The sequence below is a fragment of the Brassica napus genome, chromosome C4, assembly GCF_020379485.1.
Source record: "Brassica napus cultivar Da-Ae chromosome C4, Da-Ae, whole genome shotgun sequence".
Taxonomy (NCBI): Eukaryota; Viridiplantae; Streptophyta; class Magnoliopsida; order Brassicales; family Brassicaceae; genus Brassica; species Brassica napus.
The window spans coordinates 49076924-49100298 of NC_063447.1; the positions used below are offsets into that span (position 1 = coordinate 49076924).

At 31.5% G+C, this 23375-nt stretch overlaps 1 protein-coding gene and 2 long non-coding RNA genes across 4 annotated transcripts; all 3 read left to right on the top strand.

Annotated features, from left to right (window-relative positions):
- Positions 1-2479: 2479 nt before the first annotated feature.
- On the top strand, positions 2480-3896 carry LOC111205324. The gene is made up of 3 exons (XR_002657805.2): positions 2480-2521; positions 2636-2729; positions 3516-3896. It is a non-coding gene; the product is annotated as an uncharacterized LOC111205324 (long non-coding RNA).
- Positions 3897-11053: 7157 nt separating this feature from the next.
- Positions 11054-13594, top strand: LOC106396015 (precursor of CEP3-like). The gene has a single exon (XM_048756363.1). It carries the CDS (start codon positions 11420-11422, stop codon positions 11669-11671), a length of 252 nt encoding a protein of 83 aa, XP_048612320.1. The 5' UTR covers positions 11054-11419; the 3' UTR covers positions 11672-13594.
- Positions 13595-18181: 4587 nt separating this feature from the next.
- On the top strand, positions 18182-19636 carry LOC106391061. 2 transcript variants are annotated; one of them, XR_001278421.3, is made up of 5 exons: positions 18182-18329; positions 18427-18534; positions 18725-18788; positions 18951-19021; positions 19141-19636. It is a non-coding gene; the product is annotated as an uncharacterized LOC106391061 (long non-coding RNA). The 2 variants fall into 2 exon arrangements; XR_001278422.3 differs by having other exon boundaries at positions 18209-18354.
- Positions 19637-23375: the final 3739 nt, after the last annotated feature.

The following is a 23375-nucleotide window of genomic DNA, read 5'->3' on the forward strand; positions in this document are numbered from 1 at the left end:
CTGCTACATATTTTTACCCACATTATTTTTTATATATGGGTTTATGATGGAGATAAATATTTGAAAATTATTTGGGTATTTCCAAATATTTATTATTTAGTTTATTAATTATTTAGATAATTATATTTATTATTTTAAAGTTTTATGGTGTTTTTATATATAGCCGTCTAGGCTTAAGTTTGTATTCAGTTTTTGATTTGATAAATAAAAGTTAAGAGTTTTCTCTTTATTCCTTGTTTTTGGTAGATCATTGGTGATCTCAACGAATTTAAGAAGACATTGATCTTATGTATTCTTAGACTAAATAAGATCATTGTATTATTCTAGTTTTCCAGGTATTCTCAGAATCAACAGACCTCTAATTCTATCCAATAAAGCTTCCCATTCATCAGTTTATATAGCTTTCGGCTTTAGGGCCCAAATGGAATTAGGCCGGACCGTTGAGAGGAAGCATAAATAGAGACAAAAGTGTTCACATCTAACCTAGTAATGTCCCGACCATCAATGTTCGTTGAGTGCCACACGCCCAATCTCGACCCATGAGGCTCATCCTCGTTGACGAACGGTATATTATGGGAAAGATTTGATAGATTTAATATAACGATTTTGTAACAAGACAAAACAATTTGTAATGCCTCGAGCAGGAAACGTTCATGAGCCCCACACCTAATCTTGACGCATGAGCCTTATCCTTGTTCGACGTCCAGTATGTTATTAGAAAGCTCAATAGATATGATATACAGACCCTACGAGATGACCGTTTACCATGTTTGTCCTCACTCACACGGTACCAAGATTGACCATCTTGCACAAGCTTCCTGTTACGTCATACATTCTTTGATTGTTTAGCTTAATCACACTTAACTCATGAGTTGTCTTTGGATGGTTAATCGAAAAGGTAAGTATACTTTTGTGTCATAGGTAGCCAAATTAATTCTTCTAAGCTCTTTCTACCTATACTACTAACACAAACTTGGGGTATTACACCTCCCTGAATATCATGCTAGATGGTGTTAAACCATATGTATTCACCTAAAGGCAAGCCACTATGTCTTCTCTTTGGTCCATGAATTCAAAGAACACTTCATTTTGTTTAAATCCACCAACTCAACCACAACTTCTATTTACAATTGAGGGAATGAGTAATTTGGATTATCCAGTGAGATCTCTAAACCAGCCCCATCCTATGAACCACAATACAACTCCATGCAAGAACAAGAACTGATAAGCTGCAATCAAACAGCGTTTTCAATATATTCACACATTCAACACCGTAGCTTACACAACATCAAACCTCCCTAGACTCTCCACTCATGGCATGAGCTATCATGCATTGTCCACCTTGCGGTCCTATGTGGCTCCATGATTTCACTATCCGTGTAATAACTCTCAATGGACGAAGCCAAAAAATGGTGGAAGAGAAAATGGTCGATGTATAACCACGAAAATGGTCAATGGACGGAAAAAATAAGGAAATTCGAGCCTAAATGGTTTTGATGAGCAACCATGATTCCAACGGGTGAATAAATTTTGGTAAATCTTTGGAATGAGTTTGACACATGGAAATAGTGCATGAACTTGAATGCCCAGAAGAACATTAAGGTTTCAGAAATTTAAACACTGGGAAGCCACAAATAGAAATGGGAGTGTTCGAGAATGAGAAGTCTAAGGCCAAAGGACAAAGGACTTAGAAAATTAGTGGTTGCCAGATTACACATCGAATCAGTCAGACTATCAGTTGCATTTGTCGAGAAACTGTTTCTTCGATAGTTCAGAAATGATTGCAAAACACTAGATTGGAAAGACCGCAAGTGATCTCGAGAGAACAACTGAATATCATGTTATGGGAGGCCAAGTGATGTTAAGCTGCTCAAGAGGTGCTTCCATTTGAAGTTGAAGTTTCTAAGAAATAATCGCATATGAAGATTCTTTGAAAAATTTAGCAGGTTAGAAACACTCGCGGTTCGGCTTAGATCGTTCTAGAAATCTCGTAATTTTTTTTTAAGTTTTTAGAATAGGAATGACCTTAGAAATATTTTAGAAGAATTTAGGTCTGGAAAAAAAAGGTTTTGGCCAATGAGAAACATCTTCATCAATCCAGATGAGACAACTAGGCGTTCATAATTAAATATGGCTCGTTTGGGTCCATTTACGGTGTATCGGGTGTGTCCGGGAGCTGCTGGAGGATGCAGCAGCTTGATTTAATCCTTCCAGAAGCTGGTAATATGTCTCTTATTGATTGGACGTGGTCCGAACAGCTCATGTTTCTTTCCTATTGGCTGATTTGGTGGCTGGCCACAAATCTGATTTTTATTGGACAGAATCGTGGCTGCACACTAACCTCTCTCCAATTGGTTGCATGGGGCAGCCAGAACAGCTCCTGCTTGCTTACCCACGACCTTAAGCTCCCCTTAGTCATTCCCATCACCTATAAATACCTCCAAACCCCTTAGTTTAGTTCCCACACTAAAAACTCGACAATATGAAACCCGACAGAACTTGAGAGCACCCAAACCTTAAGGTAAACCTTCTAGTCTTTAGATTTTCTTCTAAATTTAGTTTTTAGTTCTTTGTTTAGATTCAGGTTTATATCCTGGTTCCGACTAACGGAACATTGGGAATCCTTTTATTGTAGGATTAATTTGATAGAAGCTCTAAGTTGTGTCGGCCGCGATATAGAGGTAATAAAATCCGATAAGGATATCGTGATAAGGCTAAACCACACCCAGGTGAGTCTCGGTTATGGGTTATGATCATTGTGTGTGCGGTTAGCGCCTGCAGAACAAGAGTATTGGTTGATGCATTGCTAGGTTGAACGTTTAGATATATAATGATATGATAATGATTGATGCTTGTGAAAGATATTGAGTTATATCGTTCGGGCCTCGGCTCGGGGGTATAACATGTTTGTGATATAATGATATTGTGTTGGATATACTTGTTTGATTGCTTTATATCGTTCGGGCCTCGGCTCGGAAGGTATAACATGTTTGATCATACTATAACGGGGAAACCCGTAAATCCACGGACTTGGTCCGTGAGGGTCCGACACTCGGGTGGAGTGTCGTGAGAGTCATTGGTGTCCACTCGAGGTCGGTGCCTTGTCTGAGGCCTTACCAAAATTAGTTCCGGGCAGGACGCGAAGACACGTGTGATAGGGCTAGCTACCCTCCACCGCGTAGCTGCATGACGATGCGGCAAGTGTGTTATCCAGGCCATCGGCTTTTTAGACTTTGTGTTTAGAGTCAATGGGCACAAGAAGGGATGTGTTATGGACTTTGTATCGAGATAGGAACCAATGGCGAGAGGCAGTCCTCGACGATCGATAATGATCTAACCACCCGTGAAGGGTGGATGCGTGGATTACTTGATTGCTTTCAATTTTGCATTGCTTATTGCTAGAAATAATTGATCTTTATGGCTTGATAATTGATGCATTGGGGGGATGATTTAATTGTTAGGGAACCCTGACTCACTGAGTAAATTAGTTGCTCACTAGACTCTTTGTTTTACAGGTAACTATAGGGGTATCTTGGGTTGCGAAGGAGCAGTGCTGCTGGCGTAGTGTTTGTGCCTTTTGCAAATAAGTATGTATTGTAATATTTATGTTTTACAATTACCGGCCGGATCTATTGATATCGTCTGGATGTATTTCAAAGTATTACATGAATAATAAAGGATTGTGAAATTGTTTTGGTTTCCATATGATATTAGTCCTAGTCCGGGACGAACTAACTAACGGTTTCAAACTCGGGTTGCAAAGCCTTAACTTGGAACCGCTAGGAATCCTGTTCTTGGGCATTTAACCTTCGGGATTTCGGATATGATATGGGAACCTTAGGTCGAATGTTTGGGAACATGTAGTTGCATCTTCGATCTGGTTAAAGTTATTTAGTTCACCGTGCATGTTCTTGTTTGATTGGTGCACGGCAAACTCATTAACTTTAATTTAATCCGGATCGGGGGTGTTACAATCCATATCTCGATCTGTTGCTTCCAGATATCCGTCGAGATATTAAAATATTCACAGATATCTCGATCCATATCGGATTCGTAAAAGTAAAAATTAATAAAATTAATAAAATTACAGTTAATGTATAAATATTAATATATTAAAACATTTATTAATAAAAATAAAAGTAATATATTTAAAATATTTGGATTTCAATCCAAATATCTGGAACTGAAAATCAGGATATATGGATCTTGTTTTGACGGATCTAAAATTTTACTATTTGGAACACACATTCTCGAGAATTGGCAATGAAGATTCGTTTGGTAACTGCAGTCACATGAACTCTCTCACAATTCTCAACTGTCACGACACGCACATGCATATAACGTAAATCGTCCAACTGGATCTTCTAACATGAACCTTGCTAATTAAGTCATTATCACCAAGAAGAACTAGGACCAGCTGAAATAATGAGCTATGAAAAGATACATAGTCAAACTTGCATAAATACATCAAAATTAGAATTATTTTGCTTCAGTCAGTGAACATAATATTGTTCCTGAGTTGTATATGTCTAATTTCCATTGCTTTCTGATCAGGAGAACCAACACCTACACTTGTAGCTATTTTCTTGTGACTTTCGTAAACACTTATGTGTGTATATGAAATTAGAGGTGGGCACGGTCAAATATCCAGGGTTTTTGAGGTATTTGTGATTTGCTTCGTATATCACGGATATTTATTTTTTCGATTTGTTTTGTTTTGAAAAATACGGATATCCAGAAAATAAATAGATATTTACGGATATTTACGAATACTTACGGATATTTCATTCATTTTGATTAATACAAATTGTTTACGGATATCCGAAATTTTCTGATCGAATCTAGACGAATAACGAATCGAATCAAATTTAACGGATAAAATGTCCAGTCGTATATGAAATAATGGGACTTGATTTCACATTTTCTTGGTTTTGGTTCAGATTTGTCCATATTCAAGATGGATGACCAATGTGAATGCTAGTTTTAATAGCATATCATTGGTCAACATGTTTTTTTTTCTTGTAACTTGCATCAAACAGTTAAGAAAGAGCTTGTGAACAATATTACTATTTAATCATAATAGGACAAATTTGTGAAAGAAAGATGCGGATATAACAATCGAGGCAGACTGATTGATTAAGTTGATAGGAAGAAATCTAAACCATTTTCTTTAATTCTTCTTTAGTATTTGTTTCCAACACAAGTAGCCTACCATATTTTTCTTCATCAACATCATCTATCTAGCCATTATTGATGTTCAATATCCATTCACCACAACTTACAAAGACATACATCATATTAATTGAGATGAAAATGTAAAGAAAATAATAGAGAAGAATCATAAAAAAAAAAGAGAAAATTTCAGTTAGAAAAGATGTGGAATGCAACGGGGGAAGGATCATTTTTAACATGAAATCTAAATAATAATAAAAATATTTCCTAAATTTAAAGTTCTAGTAATTAACTCAAAACATGTCTTACGAAAGATCAAACAAATACTGTGGCAGAATTAGTATTCTACACAGTATATAACAAAGAAATAATCTCTTATATATTAATTGAGAAACATTACAACATTATTTTGTAACCACGCGTCACCATGAGAATGAAATTCAGAATTCTTAGAGAAATTGGTTGGTCCATCTTAACTTATAATATACTTATTATTAAACTAACTATTAAATTGATAAATAGTGTACAAAATAATATTTTCTCACTTTCTTTAAATAAAAGCTACATAATTTCCTAATATGATTAACGTATATATGAAAATCAATGATTATGAATAATAAATATTTGATAATAATTTTTGTATCTTAGCTCTTTTGTGTTTAATTTTATATCATTAAAATATATTAAACAACCACATTAATTATATAATAAAAAAATATTTTTTTTCTTTATATGTTATATTTTGAATTTTTAAAACGACTATAATTTACTAAAAACGTTAAATGTGTCACAGAAAAATTTTGTGATCAATGGTTTAATTTTTTTTTGTAATGACAAGATACAAATGACCATAAATCGTATGAATATGAAGTCTTATTTACTAGACATTCATATTATATATTAATATAGTTTAAAATTAAACTATGTAACATAGGAAAATACTTAAAAATGATAATTTCTAAATTTGTATTGAAAAAGTATTGAAACCTTAATATTTTAATTTTAAAATTTGCATTCAAAAAATCGCACATTAGAAATTTTGTGTTATCATTTGAGTATGAATTCTCAATAATAAATATTTATATTAAATATACTATATATCTATGTCAATGTCATTGAAATTTAGTTATATACCATATAAAATAAATAAAATAATTGTTTTGATTAATTTACCAAAAAAGTATCGTAAATAAACAAGATGTATTGTTTTGATTTATGTATTTACTCTAATTTAATTATATACATAATACATAAATGAATACAAATAAATAATAATAGATAAAATTTAGTTTTATATATAACATTCATTCCGTGCAATTGCGCGGATCTTAAACTAATTGGTTGCATATAATAGAAAATATTTTCCAAAATTAGTAGAAAAAAATATTGGTAGAATGTATATTCATGGCCAGTGATAAACTTATAGGTACGTTGGAGAGAAGATTTTACACTGGAAAAGTATGTAAAGAACTTGGGTAATATATAAAGAGATATGGCCAGTCCACTAATTGTCAATTAAACGAAGAAACTTGTAGTGGTATCAGATTTATGTTTATTATGAGCTTTCAACTTAAAACTAATTGGTAATTAATAGATTGGTCATATCCCTTTATGTATTACTCAAGTCTTTTACATACTTCCAATTCCAATGTGGTATCTTCTTTCCAACGTGTTCTAGCAGAAAGTGTGTTTAAACATATAGTAGATCAGTGTGTTAGTGGTAAAATGCATATTTTACTTATGGCAGAAATAATTTAAAAGTTATAAGACGTTTTTTACTCCACGATGGAGACATAATGTATATTCTGAGGGTTGTGGAACGAGTTATCTTATGTTTTTGACATTAAAGGTTTTCGAAAAAATACGTTAAACCAATCAAGCCAATTTTTCATGTCTATTATTAAAAATATATTGAAGACATTTATTTAATAATATGACTGTTCATTTATTTACTTTTGTGTTTATTGGATTGTAGTTATTCTTCTGAATTGACCTACAACTTTTTATTTAGATAAAATCAGATTAATTTTGCTAATTACATTTTTCTTAGTTTTCAAAATATACTTTCTTAATTTTATTATAATTTTTATATATTGTTTTGAAAAAGTATGAAATAAATAAATGAGAGTGGTATCAGTTTAACAAAGTTTAGCTTGGATCAATTATCAATCATAATTTTAGTTTCAATTCTTCGATAAGTTATTTATTTTTGATGATCCTGATATCCGGAGCCTCGAGAGGATCCGACTAGCGCCAATGACCGTCCACCGGAGCTTGACCATTCCAGTTCGGCAAACGGCCGAGCTGGACCCATGACGGATACAGCTCGGCCGTTCGCCGAGCTGGACCAGCCCAGTTCGGCGAACGGCCGAGCTGGATCAACCGGAACCCGTCTTCGCCTCGTCCTCGTAACTCCTCTTCCGAGATTGCTTTGAACTCATTCTTGTTTCGTTTCGATCGAAGGCATCGTTGGAACTTTAAGATTTAAAACCGCGGGAACTCGTCTTTTCTCGAAGGACATTCGGATTGGTCGTATAAAACGGCAATAGTTAACTAAACAGCTCGAATTGCCTACGCTATACGAAGAATTCGAATGTTCCTTAAATTCGACGTCGTTTCGAAAGCGCTCTTTGTATAAAATCGTAAAAACGCCTAAGTCGGAAAACGGTCCAAAAGGGGTCACTACGCGGTTAAGAGCCCACTTACGATTTTATAGAAATCAAGCCCAGTCGTTATGACAGTTTATCTTTTGTTATGCAGGAGAAGATAAATGTCAAGTTTGAGAAGATAAATGTCAAATTTCCGAAGATAAATGTCAAGTTTCCGAAATCAGATGAAGCCCAATCGTTATGACGGTTTATCTTTTATTTTAACTTTAGTTGTAATATAAAAAAATATTATGATCAGATCAGATGATCAACGATCAGTATATGTATTATTCATATGATCGATTTATATTGTTTCAAAATATGTTTGTTTCATTTTTAGTGATTTGATAAAATAGATATATAATAATGTTTTTAGTCTTTTGATATTTATTATATTGTATACATGATTTACATATTTTTATTTATGGATTTTTATTTTATTTTATCACTGAAAACACTATGATAAAAACATTAAAATTAAAAAAAAATAAAAAAAAAAATATTTTAATATGACATGATGCATAATATTTTTAGTTGATTAACGACATCATTGCAATTAACCATTCAAAAGATTAACCTAAAAACATATAAATTTTTGATATCTCAAATAAGATTATAAAATAAATTAATATTTAGTTAAAATTTAAAGAGAAATATGGAAATTTGATGGAAGATCTTGTGTCCTTTTTACTAAATTCTCACTCTATAACTATTTTAGTCTAGAGAGAAATTGTTTGGTTTATATTGAGATGTAACTGTTGACTTGTCACTTTTGTTATGACCGATTACTATAACATTTAAAAAAATTTTATTTCTCAAACCATTATATTATACTGATAAAAACATTACAAGACTAAGTCCAAGAAACAACATAGTGTTGCTAAGTAATTCTAGCTATCTTAGCAAGGGCATCAGCAGTTATGTTAATTAGATCCCAATTTATGTAACAGAACTTAAAGTTCCAAAAAGGCTGAGCCTTTGTGTTTTCGACCTTTAAATAATCCTGAAGAGGCTTGTAGAGTGTTTACTAGGTCTGGGCGTTTTTAACTCAACCCGAAGTACCGACCTTAACCCGAACAGGAAAAACCGAAACTGAATCCGAACTGTTTTACAAAAATATCCGAATGGGCTTATGAGCTTACTACTTTGGACTTTGGTTATAACCCGAACCGAACCGAAATCCGAATTAGGATCCGATGATATCCAAAATTAGTTAAATATGTTAATGTTTTTATATATATTAAGGTGATTTAGATATTTTAGAGTATTCAAAATATTTTTGTAGTTTGTTTTATTTGCTATCTTGAATACTTTTTACTTAATTTAGATAGTTTAACTAATTTTTAATTAGATTTGTAAATAATTTATATATTTTGAAATTTTTTGGGTCAATTTTCGAGGTTCTTAAAAATATATTTTTGTACGATTTTAAACATTGGTTAAATCCGATCCGAACCGAACCCGGAAGGAACCGAACCGAACCCGATCCGATAATTAGTAAAAACCGAATGGTACTTATGAGCATAACACCGAAAATCTGAAAATCTGAATCACCCGGACCGAAACCGAACGGACCACCGAACGCCTAGACCTAGTGTTTACGATTCTTCACAGAGGGTGACATCCTTGAAGCCTAACCTCTTGATTTGAATGATTGCTGTTCTCAGTGCTTCTGCTTGAACCTCAAGTGGATTAACTCGCCATAGGGTTCACTCCCGAGTATCCTTTAATAATTTGTTTACCTTCCTTATCATGCAGTGGCCATCCGATGCCAGCCGGTTGGTGTGTTGAATTCATGATCCATCTTCGTACTTAAAATTTTTTAAAAATTATGTAATCAAAATCTAAAATCTCTTACATATTAATTGAGAAACATTACAACATTTTTTCCGTATCCACGTGTCATCACTAGAATGATTATTAGAATCCTTAGAAAATAGATTGGTCCATCTAAACATATATTATTTATTTTTTTATTAAACTAACTATCAAATTGATTAGTTGTATACAAAATAATATTCTTCATTTTTTCAATAAATAAAAACTACGGAATTACTTAATATGATTAACATATTTATGATAATAAATGATTATGAATAATAAAGATTTGATAACAATTTTTGTATCCTCTCTACTTTTTTAAAAAAATTATATTATTTAAAAGAAATTAAACAATCACATAAACCATGTAATAAGAAATTCAGATTTTTCTTATATGTTATATTTTGAATTTTTTAAACGACTATAAATTATTAAAAAAAATTAAAGTTCCACATTGAAAATTTTGTGATCAATGGTTTAATTTTTTTTTTGTTATAACAAGATACCAATAATCATAAAATCGTATGAATATGAAGTCTCATTTAGAAGATATTTATATTAAATATATATATATATAGATATGTTTGTTTTAATATCGTTTAAATTAAACTATATACCATATAAAAATATACAAATATGTTAATTTCAAAATTTGCATTGAAAACATATTGAAACATTATTTTTTTTGTTCAAAAGAGACATTATTACTTTAATTTTGAAATTCACAATGAAAAAATCTCACATTGAAAATTTTGTGATTAATGGTTTAAAATTTTTTGTTACAGAAAATATACAAATGTTAATAAAATCATATGAATAGAAAGTCTCAATAATAAATATTTATATTAAAATATATTATATATCTATCTTAATATCATTAAAATTTAATTATATACTATATAAGTAAATAAAATGATTGTTTTGATTTACTTACCAAAAAATATTGTCAATAAACAAGTAGTATTATTTTGATTTATGTGCTTACTATAATTTAATTATGTACATAATACGTAAATGAACATAAAATATTTTTAATATATAAAAATTATTTGTATATATAATTTCATCCCGCGATTTTAACCTAGTTTTCTGATATTAGAAATGAAACTTCAACAAATAGGACCTATAGGGGATATCCACAGAAAGGAAAGGACAACTTAGGAGGTGTTATTGGTTTATATATTTTGATTGATTTAGAAATCCATATAGTATTTATAAATCCAAGTAAAATATGTAAATCTAAAGGTTTTCCCTCGGATTTGAGTCTTTGTATTTTTAACTAAAAAATCCAAACAAATCCATTTAAATCCATTATAAAATCAAATATATTAGTAAATCCGTACGATTGAATAACACTTGATTTGATACAGAATTTATGAATCATTAAACCAATAACACACGATTTTAATACAGATTTGAAAATTATAGAACCAATAACACTAGATTTAGTTCGGATTTTTAAATCTATTAAAATACAACAACCAATAACCCCTACTTAGTTTGGCTACGAAAGGACACCTATTAATTAAGAGTTACAAATAATAAATATATTCTTAATTATGTAATATTTAATAGTTGTAAAGCACACGGACTCTTTAACTAAATATATAATTTAACGTCTTAAGTGTTGCGCCCATGTGATATGCAAATTTCATCTCTATAAATAACCAAATGGCTTAAGCTGGTTACATGCGTCGACACATAAACATACTCACCTTCGACTATATATTATAAACTACAAATTTATTTTTCTAATTCTTTTCTGGGATATTTTATTAATGGCCAGAATTAATGTTTATCTTTTTGCATTTATCTTGCTTTTGACTATCAAACAAGAGTTTTGTTCCGTTGAAGGCCGAACCCTCGCTAAGTCCACCGTTACGAAGGCTGAGGAAATCGGCGCTGATGGCTCTGTACCGCCATTTCCATCGGCTGAGCCACTCCAGCCACCACCGAGCCACGGGGTTGATACCTTCAGGCCTACGGTACCTGGAAATAGCCCTGGTATTGGACATTCCGTACACAATTAACGGAGAGGGACAATAACATGGTTTATATGAATTTTTTTTTGTTCCAATGGTTTATGTGATTATAAATCAGTGTTATTTAAAAAGAATATTTGTTCCCTTATTGAACATAATTAAGATTGTGCTGTTGTTGTTATTATTGTTGGTTTTTTTTCCTGAATATGAAATTTGGATATGTATATCTATGTACTGTTTCATCATATTCAGTTTTCTTGAAAGTGTGATTTTGTTATTGCAATAATATTTAGTTTTCGTTTTTGCTAAAGTAATACTCCATCCGTTTCAGATTAGTTGTTGTTGTAGGATAAAATTTTCGTTTCAAAATAAGTGTTATTTTATAATTTCAATGCAAAATCTATTGATTTTATATTTTAATTTATTTTTTCGATTGGTTGGAAAATGTGCTTAAGTGTATTGTAATGATGTTTTTATTTAGTAAATATACAAAATTAAATGTTTTCTTAACATGTGTGTCCATGTTTAAAACGATTAATTGAATTAATATACCCCATTTATCTCGTATATTTCATTTCAACTTTAAACCTAAGCTATTAATAAAAAAAACCTAAGCTATTAATCGAGACATTTTATATTATTGCAGTCATGACTGAATCAAACGTAACTAAACATAACTTAACCGCTGCATGGATCTGCTAACGCAAGTGGTGATGTCACCTTTTTAAGATCTTTGAGCAGGGGAGTTCGATTTCTTTTTTTTTTAAAGTGCTTTCGTATTAAAAAGAGAGTACAGAAATACACAAGAAAGAAATACAACAGTTGCATATTTTAAAAAAAAAGAAACGAAGGGAGAAATCACATTGAAATTTCTTCAATGGAGTGATTTCAGAACAAAAGAGTGGAGTTAAAACCCCGACCAAAAAGCGAGAAGCTCATTTCCTACAGTTTTCCCAGAATTCTTCAGGGCAATAGCCTTGAACCTTGCTGTACGAGTTGCAACTTCAAAGATTTTTATAGGAGGGGAAGTAGTTCCCAGATGGAAACGGGTATTTTGCTCCTTCCAAATTTCATACAAACATGCTTGCCATATCTGTAGAATAACCAGTTTGAGAATCCTATCCCAGAGGAAGCAAGACAACCAGTCAATAACACTTTGCCAAGTAGTTGGAGCATTAGAAACACCCAAGCGGACCAAGCACTTTCTCCAAACCTCTGCAGAGTAAACACATTCGAAAAACAAATGGTCTCTGGACTCTTGAAGTAAGCCACAAAGTAAGCAAGTACCTTCAACATCAAGACCCCAAGATAGGAGTCTGTCCATGGTAGGATTACGGTTTAACATGAAGAGCCACGAAGTAATGGCCTGTTTAGGAACCGATGCAGCATGCCACACCAAAGACGTCCAAGTAGAGGGTTGTCTCCTCTCCCTTCTGTAATTCCAAATCTCCTTAGAGATAAATTTATCTCTCTGAACCCCATTAAATTTAGAAAGAATCTAATCATTTCCTTGTCCCAGAGATAAAGTGGAGATGAATATATGAAGCTGAAGTTGCCTTTCCGATCGGGGAAGAGGCAAAATCTAACTACCATTTACTAAGCAATCACCCACAAGAGAATCAATAGAGATCCCAAAATCCATAGGACCCGAAATACCCAAGTATTGAATCAAAGGACCGAAAGGAGTCCACGGATCCCACCAGAAATAAGTTTCACCGCCATTATTAATCTCATAGTAAACCAGAGTTTGAGCTATTGGGCGTAAGTTAACAAGCCTTTGAAACATCCAAGAAGTGTTGCGAACTGTAAGCTGAGACGACAAAAATGAGCACATGCTTAGGTACTTCCTCCTCATCCATGCAACCCATAGTGATCCAGCTCTGAAGTGGAGCAACCAAATAAGCTTGAGGCCAAAGACAATATTCCAAGAAGCTGAATTTCTCAGCCCTAAACCACCCTCTACTTTAGGGCGACAAACATCCTGCCAGGAGACATTAGCACCTCTAGGATTATCCAGACAGCAATGCCAAAGAAAGGAAGTAGATAAGCTATTTATCATCTTCAAAACCTTTCCAGGAATACAAAAAGCTGATGTCAAAGAGCCTATAATTCCTGGGATGACCGATGAAATGAGAGTGAGCCTTCCCGCTAAACTCAAATGTCTATTCATCAAAGCATTGTATTTCCGCCTGATCTGAGAAATTAATGGATCACAATCTTTGACCGAGAGTCTTTTAGAACAGAGAGGAAACCCCAAATATCTCACAGGAAGAACCTCAGGCTTGAGAAGAAATCTCATGAGAATATTAGCTTCTGTAGCATCAGACAACCCAGAGCAAAACATTGACGTTTTGTGGATGTTTACTGCAAGTCCTTATAACTTCTCCAACTGAGATAGAACTGTGAACACACCCGCAACAGATATCTCATTGCCCTCCAAGAAAATGAGTAAATCATCTGCAAACGCCAAGTGAGTAAGACACAATTCAGCACAACCTGGGTGATAATTGAAGATTCCATCAACTGCTCCTCTATTCAACATATTGGATAACACGTTCATCACCACAACAAAAAGAGGAGGAGACAAGGGGTCCCCCTGACGAAGACCAGTTTTACCCTTGAAATAACCAGAAGTGACTCCATTTATACTGACTGAGAAAGAAGGAGAGCAAATGCAAGTTCGAACCCAATCAATATATAGGGCCGGGAAATGACAGGCCTTTAAAGCTTCTAAGATGAAATCCCACCGAACAGAGTCGAATGCCTTAGAAATATCAACTTTTAGGGTGATTCTAGGAGAAAGCTCTTTCTTATAATAACCATTTACAACTTTTAGGGGGAGTTCGAATTCATCTCCTCTCGAAACGTTGATTATAAAACTAAAAATTTGCCAAGTTTAGTTACTTGATTATATCTTCAAAGTCGAGCTATACGTAGTAATGAAATGGTTTTGTTCCTATAAAATACTCTATCCGTTTTTAAATAAATGTCACTTTGACATTTTTCACATAGATTAAGAAAGTGACGGACATATATATAAGTTGTCATTAATTATAGTTCTCTGACCAATAGTATTTGAGATAAATTCCAATAGTATTTGAGATAAATAAAATTATTTATAAAATCAATGCAGTTTTCAATTAATTTTCAGCTGAAAATAAATATAATTTGTATTAAAATTGTAAAGTGATACTCTTTTTTAACAAGAAAAATGGTTAAAATGACACTTATTATAAAACAAAAGAAGTAATTCAATGTAGTAGTTAACAAAATCTCTAAAATGGTTATGTAGGGTTTCATTCCCTATAAAATATTTCCACATTGTAGAACACCATGTCTCGAAAATGACAATCTATTTCTGTAAAATTAAAAAAGACGTTTATAAAATTTGAAAATGATAAATGTACATTTCCTATATACACACAAAGACACATAAATTTACATGTGAAGGAAGCCACATCAAAAATGTGTTCGTAACTTTTCTTTTTATTTTGTTGGAGATTCCATAATCTATAATATACGGTTTATGTGTTGGAAAGAAATCTGAACTAAGTTAAAAACTCTGCTTAGAAAGAAATATTAATAAGAACAAGCTGAAGGATGTGCTTATGGACACCGTACTATAAAATTTAAAAGAATTGATCGATGCACGTTGTATGATAATGAGAAAATATGTTTTCTTATAAACTTTCACCTTTATTTTTCTTAGAAACAACCATTATGTTTTTAGTCAAGTCCAAATGTACAATGTATCTTTTTGATGTTCATGTTTTTATTCCAAATCTCTGTTGGATCATTTTTCAGTGAAACAAACAAAAATTGGTATTTTCAGTAACTTCTTTGGAATATACACTACATAATCCTACAGTATTCACAAATTAAGTAAATGATGTTCATGTTTTTACCTACTTTTGCATTGCATTCTGTTTGGAAACTATTGATGCTGATTCCTTAGCTAAACCAGATTTGTTTGTACTATCAAACTCATCTTTCAAACCGATGAATAAATTTCACTCTGATTTAATGAAAGTTAGTTAAATAAATCTTATAATAATATTTAAGAAAAAATATTAGTAGGTGATTTAGTAATCTTACAAGTAAAAAGAAAATAATATACTTTCTGTAGTGACCCCCTTCACAATATGTCTACTTATAAGATATTTCTTTTAATTTTGGGATATGATCAATCTTTGATTAAATATAGATACAATGAACATAAATTAAGGGTATATTGACGAAAAAGGTTTTGAATTCTTATAACCTGATAGATAAATACTAAAATACATGAAATTTCAATCATGACCTTGTCTTCTTTATTATAAAAAGGCTCAACTTGGGTTTGAAATGTTTCGTATATATATAAGATAATTTCTTTAATAACACAAGTTTTTTTAAATCACAAAATAGAATATGATAGAAGTTCGCTAAGTAACTTGAGTTCAAAAGCATTTACTATACTTCGTCATGTGGTCACGTGGATATGAACATATTTATTTGACATATTTATTAGGATTCATTTAAATACTCGAAAAAAAGGTTCATCTGTGAATTGCACATTCTCTTACAAATTAGTATGGACCCTTTCATTAGTTCAGAATATCCACATGTTAATAAAAAATAATAGTATCTGATAAAAATAACCACAAATAACATTCATTTAAAGAATAAAAATGTTTCATACCCTCGAAAATAATACATTTAATATAAATGTTTTTCAAAAATTATTTATTTGAAAATAGAATATATATTTGTCATCCAATTTTAAATTTTAGATCCTAACCCCTGAACCCTATCCAGTAAAATCTAAACCATAACCCCTCACCCCTAAACCCCGAGCACTAAAATATGTCTTTCAACCTTTTGATGAATGTTTTTTTTTGTGCGCTATTTTGAAAAAAGAATAATTATTTAATGCTATCATAACATATTTATTTAATTTCAAAAAGCTAACCTTACGAAAAGAAAACAAATATCCTGGGATTTTTAACTTGGTCTCACGTTATATTGGACCAAAAAGTGTTAAATTTCAATAATAAATAAACATAAGATAGACATAAAGTGATTCAGATGGTGAGTGAGATTCGAATAGTGATTAAAAGGTTCCTCACTAGCAGCTATAAGTATTTCGCAGGCTGCAACAACCAGCGGGATTATCAACTAGCATCATGTTAGTACTACTCTTTTGTTCAATATTTAGCAATAGTATAGTAGTCTTAACTAATATTAGACATAATTATGTCGGCGGGTTAAAAAAGAGACATAATTATGTCAATAGCAAAAGTGTCCATATCGTGTATTTCTTCATTTATACATTTTTAACTAACTATATATTCCGGTGACAACAGAAACTAACTATATATACAGTCTCAAGTCACAAATACATATAGTAACTATGTGTCTTCCTTGCTGAAAACAAAGATCACATATACTTGATCAAGATTATGTCTGAGTTGTTTTATTATAATTAGCAAAGAACACATAACTATCCAAAGAGAAGAAAACAAACTTACCTTTTAGTTGCAACAATTTTGATATCTAAATGTTATCATCGATCGATTTGAGCCTAATTAAACGGTTTAAACCAAGGCATCTTCAACCATATTTTTATGGTTATTGAATAAATAATTTCACAATACAAATTCAAATAACAATATCATAATCCAATCTGCACTACACACATATTTTTATTTAAAAAGTGGTCAAACATATTCCAGAATACACACACTAGTATTGAATTATGAAATTCTACTTTGTACTTAATTTCTTTTGATTAAAAATCAACGGTGATAGATGCACGACAGCCTTTAAAATCAACTTAATGCTTATTTATATGAGTTTATTTGGTGGCGCCTGAGCTTGTTTAACACCAATCATCCTCTATGGCCTCCTCTTAATTTCGAGTAGCCAACTTTTTTATTTTCACTCTTTATCCTTTTCTTCTTATAATCATTAGGATTTTCAATAAATACCTAGAGACAGACATTTTATTTAATCTATTAAGTTAAGCGTTGCATTAAGAATTTGCGGTGTACAGAAAATAAGTGGATCCATACAAGACACTTCCGAAAAGGCAGGAGATGATAAGAATAAATTATAGATTCCACTGCACACTTGGGGCTTCACATATATGCAGTGTAATTAAAGAATGTGCACGGTTTGAAATGTTAAAAAAAAATTCTTACACGCATCACATTTCAATGAGTAAGAATGTTTATTGTATTATTGTATTGCATTTGGAAGATGTTTACAACTTTTTTTCTAACGACACATCACAAATTAATGATTAAGAGTGTTTCTTTGTATTGCATCAGGAAGATAATTAAAAGATGATTTAATAAAGAAGTTTGCTTTGTGTTCAAAAAAAAAAGACAAGTTTGCTGTGAAGGAAATTTTGTCCCATAAATTCTGGTCTAATAAGACATAGAGGCTAAAATGGAAGGTACATGAGAGTAAGACCATGATTATCGGTCGTTTTTAAAGGGGTTCTTATGTGAAATTGGTGATTTAATTAAATCCAAAAAAAAAAGAAAATTACTTTTTAACAGAAGAAACGTCTCTTAATTAAGGGAAGGAAGAGACGTCGCTTATGGAACACGCGTCAAAGTCTCCTCTTCTCTCTCTCGCTCATCTCTCCTCTCTTTCTTTGCCGGTGTGAAGTCTAAAGAAGAAGACCGGTTCACGAATCCTGATCCTTCGACCTTTAGAGGTAGGTATCATCAATCCTCATCCATGTGAGTTGATTTCGTCTCTCCCTCCTCTGTAATTCTCAGATTTTGAATGATGAATCTGATTCTCTTCTGCAGCGATTGATGCCAAGACCTCTGAGTTTGCATCTGGGCTTCTTGGCTTAAGCTCTCTTTCTCTGGGTTACATCAACTGAGTTTTTTCATAAAACTGTTGCTTCTTCCCAGGTGGGTTTCTGGGTTTGAGCTTTCGATTATCAATCTTTAGTTTCATTATTCAAAGTGTTGTTTTATTCTCACCAATAGCCATTGTTCTGGATTTTGTTCTTCTGGTTGAACACTGTGAAGAAAGTTGAAATTTTTATGATCTGTCTCTGCACTTGCGATTCATCTTCTTCTCTGTTCTTTGATTCTACAGGGAGGGGAGGAAAACAAGAATGGCGTTTGCTAAAATGTTTTTGCTTTTCAGCAAATTTCAGCAGGTGAACTAAATCTCTTTTCGATAACTTTTTTTCTTCTGATTATCCTCTTTGATATGGGTTTTTCGATGTTGGGTACGAAGAAAGTTCGATTCTTGTTCATGATTTAGTCACTACCATATAAAATGCTTCCTGTGTGTTAGCCATGTGTGACTCTGTTTGTAGCTTGCGGCATTGTAGAATCCATGACAACTGCAATATGAAGCTGACATTAACAAGCTTTTTATGTTTACAAGGTTTGTTTTTCTTTGTAATGAGTTTGCTTTTAAACAAGATTTTTATAGTGTTGATTAGTAAGTATTAGCTTACCTGTTTTATTGTCTATATTACTTACACAGATTCTCTGTTTTTATAGCTATAATCGTTTGGGGAGAGATGCTGAGGAGGCTGATGCAGAAGAGATCACTGAGATGGCTGGTAAAGCCACTTTATCTGAGCAACAGAAGCAAGTACAAGAGAACATTCACTACCAACTCCAAAACTTGGAAAGTTGAAGATTTGTCATTCTCATTAATGTATGGGATGTTTTTGAAGCATATGAGTTTTGATTATGTCAAGCTTTGGGTTGTGTGTGTTGCCATTGATACATAGCTTTTCTTTGGGAGCATCATTCAGTGGAAGTTACTGATGAGAACCGTGAAGCTGCTCAAGAAGCTAAAGGCAAAGCCATGGAGGCTCTCTCTGAAGGAAACTTCGATGAAGCAATTGAGCATCCTACATCAGCTATCATATACGGGAACAGAGGTGAGTACTAGTTGAGTTTTGTTCTTCTAGTTGAGTCTTTGGTTGATTCTCATGAAGACTTGTAATTTATTTTCTAGCTATATTCAGAATGATGATGATTCTCATGATTTGGTCTTGTTTTTTTTGAGTAAAAAAAACAACATTTTTTTAAGAACCCCTAAATAAGAAACTACCATTGGAGGGTATGAATCAATGTGTTTCTTAAACAAGGTTTTTAATTACATTTAATTAGTAAAATATTCATTAAGAGACCCAATGGGGTTTGTGGGTTAATTAGCAAATTTAGATCCACACGGAATAAAAGACACGATCAAACCAACAGTCCCTAACGTTGATTTCAAAGTGGACTAAAGATTTTTTTTAAAAAAAATTGGATATTCTAGACTCATAGAGAGGCTCAGACTAATCTCAAAAAAAGTAATGTTGTTCACGGATGAATTCTCATTCTGGTATTCAAATGAGCCGCAAGATACACTCATATCTGCGTGGCTTTGTGTAGTAGAGTGCCTTCAAATCCACGTAGATTAGCAATTCTAAAGTTCGCCTACCACTACCACTAGATCACCACTTTATGATTAAGTGGACTAGAGACTTAATAAAGCGTTTTAACTTATAATGGTTGACTCCACAAACCAAATGCCAATACATGCCAAATAAACAGGGTAACTGAAGAAGTTAAATATGATTCCAAGTTATAAAAACCCAAACGAAGATAGAAAACAAAGATAGACACCCTCGTCTCATTTCTTTTCTCTTGATTCTTGTAAAAAGAGTTGGTTTTGTATAGTTTAGTTCTTTTCTCTTGATTTAATGCTGCTTATTTATAAACTTACAGCGTTTTTGAAAAAAAAAACTGGTTTATGTATAGTTCTATATATAGGCTACGCTTTGTTCACTTACTCAGAGATGATACGCAGCTAATATTTTCATAGATGCTGATAATTTCTTACTTGCGGCTAATTAATTATTTACCTACATTTGAATGCTTGAAAAATTGATTTAGTAGTTTTTCTGATTAATTTACAAGTTTTCACATAAAATGCAGGGAAAACTTCAAAGTAACACATGGTTGAGAAACAAATTTATTTTCGCAAGGGATTCATGCATTTGAATATTTGATATTGTGAACACTCTTACTCATTGAAACCCAGCTTTATATTTTCATCGAACAAAATCACAAACTTATTTTTTTTGAAAAAGACAAAATCACAAACTTGCCTCCACAACAAGCCTCTTGTTCTTTCTTCTTTTTTTTTTATTGAAAAGAAGCCTCTTGTTCTTTGATCCCCAGCAATATTATCGTTTGGGATTTGCTTATCTCACATTTTTATACAATTATCTCAGCTAGGTGAATGTGATCACTCCCGTGTTATGAGTGTGGATGATTTAAAAGTACTTATTCTTGTTAACCTACCAATATGATTGTGTTATTTCATATTCGATATCTTTTAAAAACGGAAACAAAATATTGTCAAATTATATTATTTTTTCAAAATTAAAAAGTAAAAATAAATAAATAAAAAATAGTAGTAATTACAAAAAAAAAAAAATTTAACGTCGTCAACAAAACATTAAACTCTATCCTAATCTCTAAACCCTAAATCCTAAACCCTAAACCTTTGGGTAAACCCTAAACTCTAGGATAAATCTTAAACTCTAGGATAAATCTTAAACTCTAAATCAAAATCACTAAACACTAAAACACTCAAGGGTTTAGGGTTTAGGATTTAGGGTTTAGAGTTTTAGGGTTTAGTGTTTTTATTTAGAGTTTAGGATTTATCCAAAGGTTTAGGGTTTACCCCAGGATTTAGAGTTTACCCAAAAGTTTAGAGTTTACCCAAGGATTTAGGTTTACCCAAGGGTTTAGGTTTACCCAAGGGTTTAGGGTTTAGAGATTATGATTTAGGGTTTAGTGTTTTGCTGACGATGTTAAAAATATTTTTTTAATTCTTTTTCTGTAACTGCTATTTTATTTTTTTTTTTTTTTTAAATATAATATTACTTGATAATATTTTATTTTCTTTTTTAAAAGATATTGAATTTGAAATAATGAAATCCTATTAGCTGGTCAACTTAGAGGTTCACTTGAGAATAACTCATTTAAAAGGGTGTCAAGGTCATATGTTCCTACTATGATCTGTTTTTCGTAATATGTTTATATTGTAAGGTTTATTGGATTGCATGTCTATTAATTAACACGACAAATCCCTCAACTGTTTATATAAATTTATTTGGTAGTTTTCCTATATTCACTGTTTCATAAAGCGTAGGAGCTAGTTGAATGGTGCTAAACCTTCCAGAACCATAATAATTTACTTGTAAACCGTTTAAAATATTACAATATTAAAATAATAAATAATTTATTATTTATAAAAATTATATTATCAATGTGAAATAAAGTAATCATTAATTTATTATTTTAAATATTAAAATACATTATTATTTAAATAAATAATATATTATTTCATAGAAATTAAATAATGTGAATTTTATCATTTGTCAATCATATTATTTATTTGATTAAAATATATTGTTATAGTTTGTAACTTAACTGCTTAAATAAAAATCTAAATTTATCATATAACGTTTTAGACGTTAGAGGTTGAATGACTGTACACAGTAACTTTTTAAGACTAATATCACATAATACAATGAAACAAATGATATGGTCATATTCTTTCCACTGAGGTAGAGAGAGTATCACGCAACAATGGCCATGTCTATGTGAATGGATGAAATAGCGAATTTTGGACTTGGAGTTCCTCGAAGCAAACATTTATATGTTTTCTGTTGCTTTATGCAAATGAACAAAACATATTAAAATTGATTTTTATGTTGGCCGTCATGTGTTAAAAAGAAGAAAAAAAAAGTTGGCCGTCATACTATTAAAGGTGGTCTCATTTCCACCGTTCCTTTTTGAACTCAGATTCAGCTTGATGATATTTTCACAGAAGCTCTTAATATTTTTCAAGATTTTAGTCCAAACTGGGCCTCCTCAATCTTTATAACCAACTTGAAAAAGTGTTAAACCATCTATCAATTTGTTCTTCGAAATTCAATAACATTATAATAGAGTTGAATTCTACTTTAATATTATTTTATTTTTTAAAAGTGAAAAATAGAGTAATAAATACAAAATAAATGAATGTTAAAAAAATGAATTATTCTATTATATAGTAAATTTATTTTTTACTCTATTATAAAGTGAAAAATGAAATTTGGGTTAAAACTCTTTTAAATCAATTTCTATTTTACAGTGAAAAATAAAATAAAGTTAGAGATGTTCAAGAGCATCATTATCTCAAAAATTTAAAATGTTAATATTTTAATTATTTTTAAACTAGTAGCTGTGTGACAAAATATTACTTGGATATCTTTAGATTCTTCGTGTGAGAATTTACCATTGTACACACTCTTAGAACCATATATATCGTGACATGTTTATTAGAAAATAAATAAAATTAAAATTAAATGTTTATAGATCTCTCTATATCCACATTAATCCGAATATATAAAAATATTTATATATGCATGCGTGTATATATCTACAAAGATTAGAAACATTTGATATCGGTATATATGTGTATATACAAAGACTACAAGCATTGTTTTCCTGTTGAGCTAGCAGCCTAGCAGTAGCACTATCGTTTGTATTTAAAAATACCTTTTGACCTTGACCTCTTAATAATATATACTAGAGAAATTCTCAAAAAATATTTTACGATCTATACTATTATTTGCGAAGTGATTTTTCGCTACGGAACTCTCACGTTAAAAGTTAAACTGGTTAATATTGTTTATATCATTAATAAATTTATATATATTATTATATAATTAATAAATTTA

Excerpts from the sequence above, each read along its gene's own strand:
- LOC106396015 (XM_048756363.1), top strand. The coding sequence starts at position 11,420 with ATGGCCAGAATTAATGTTTATCTTTTTGCATTTATCTTGCTTTTGACT.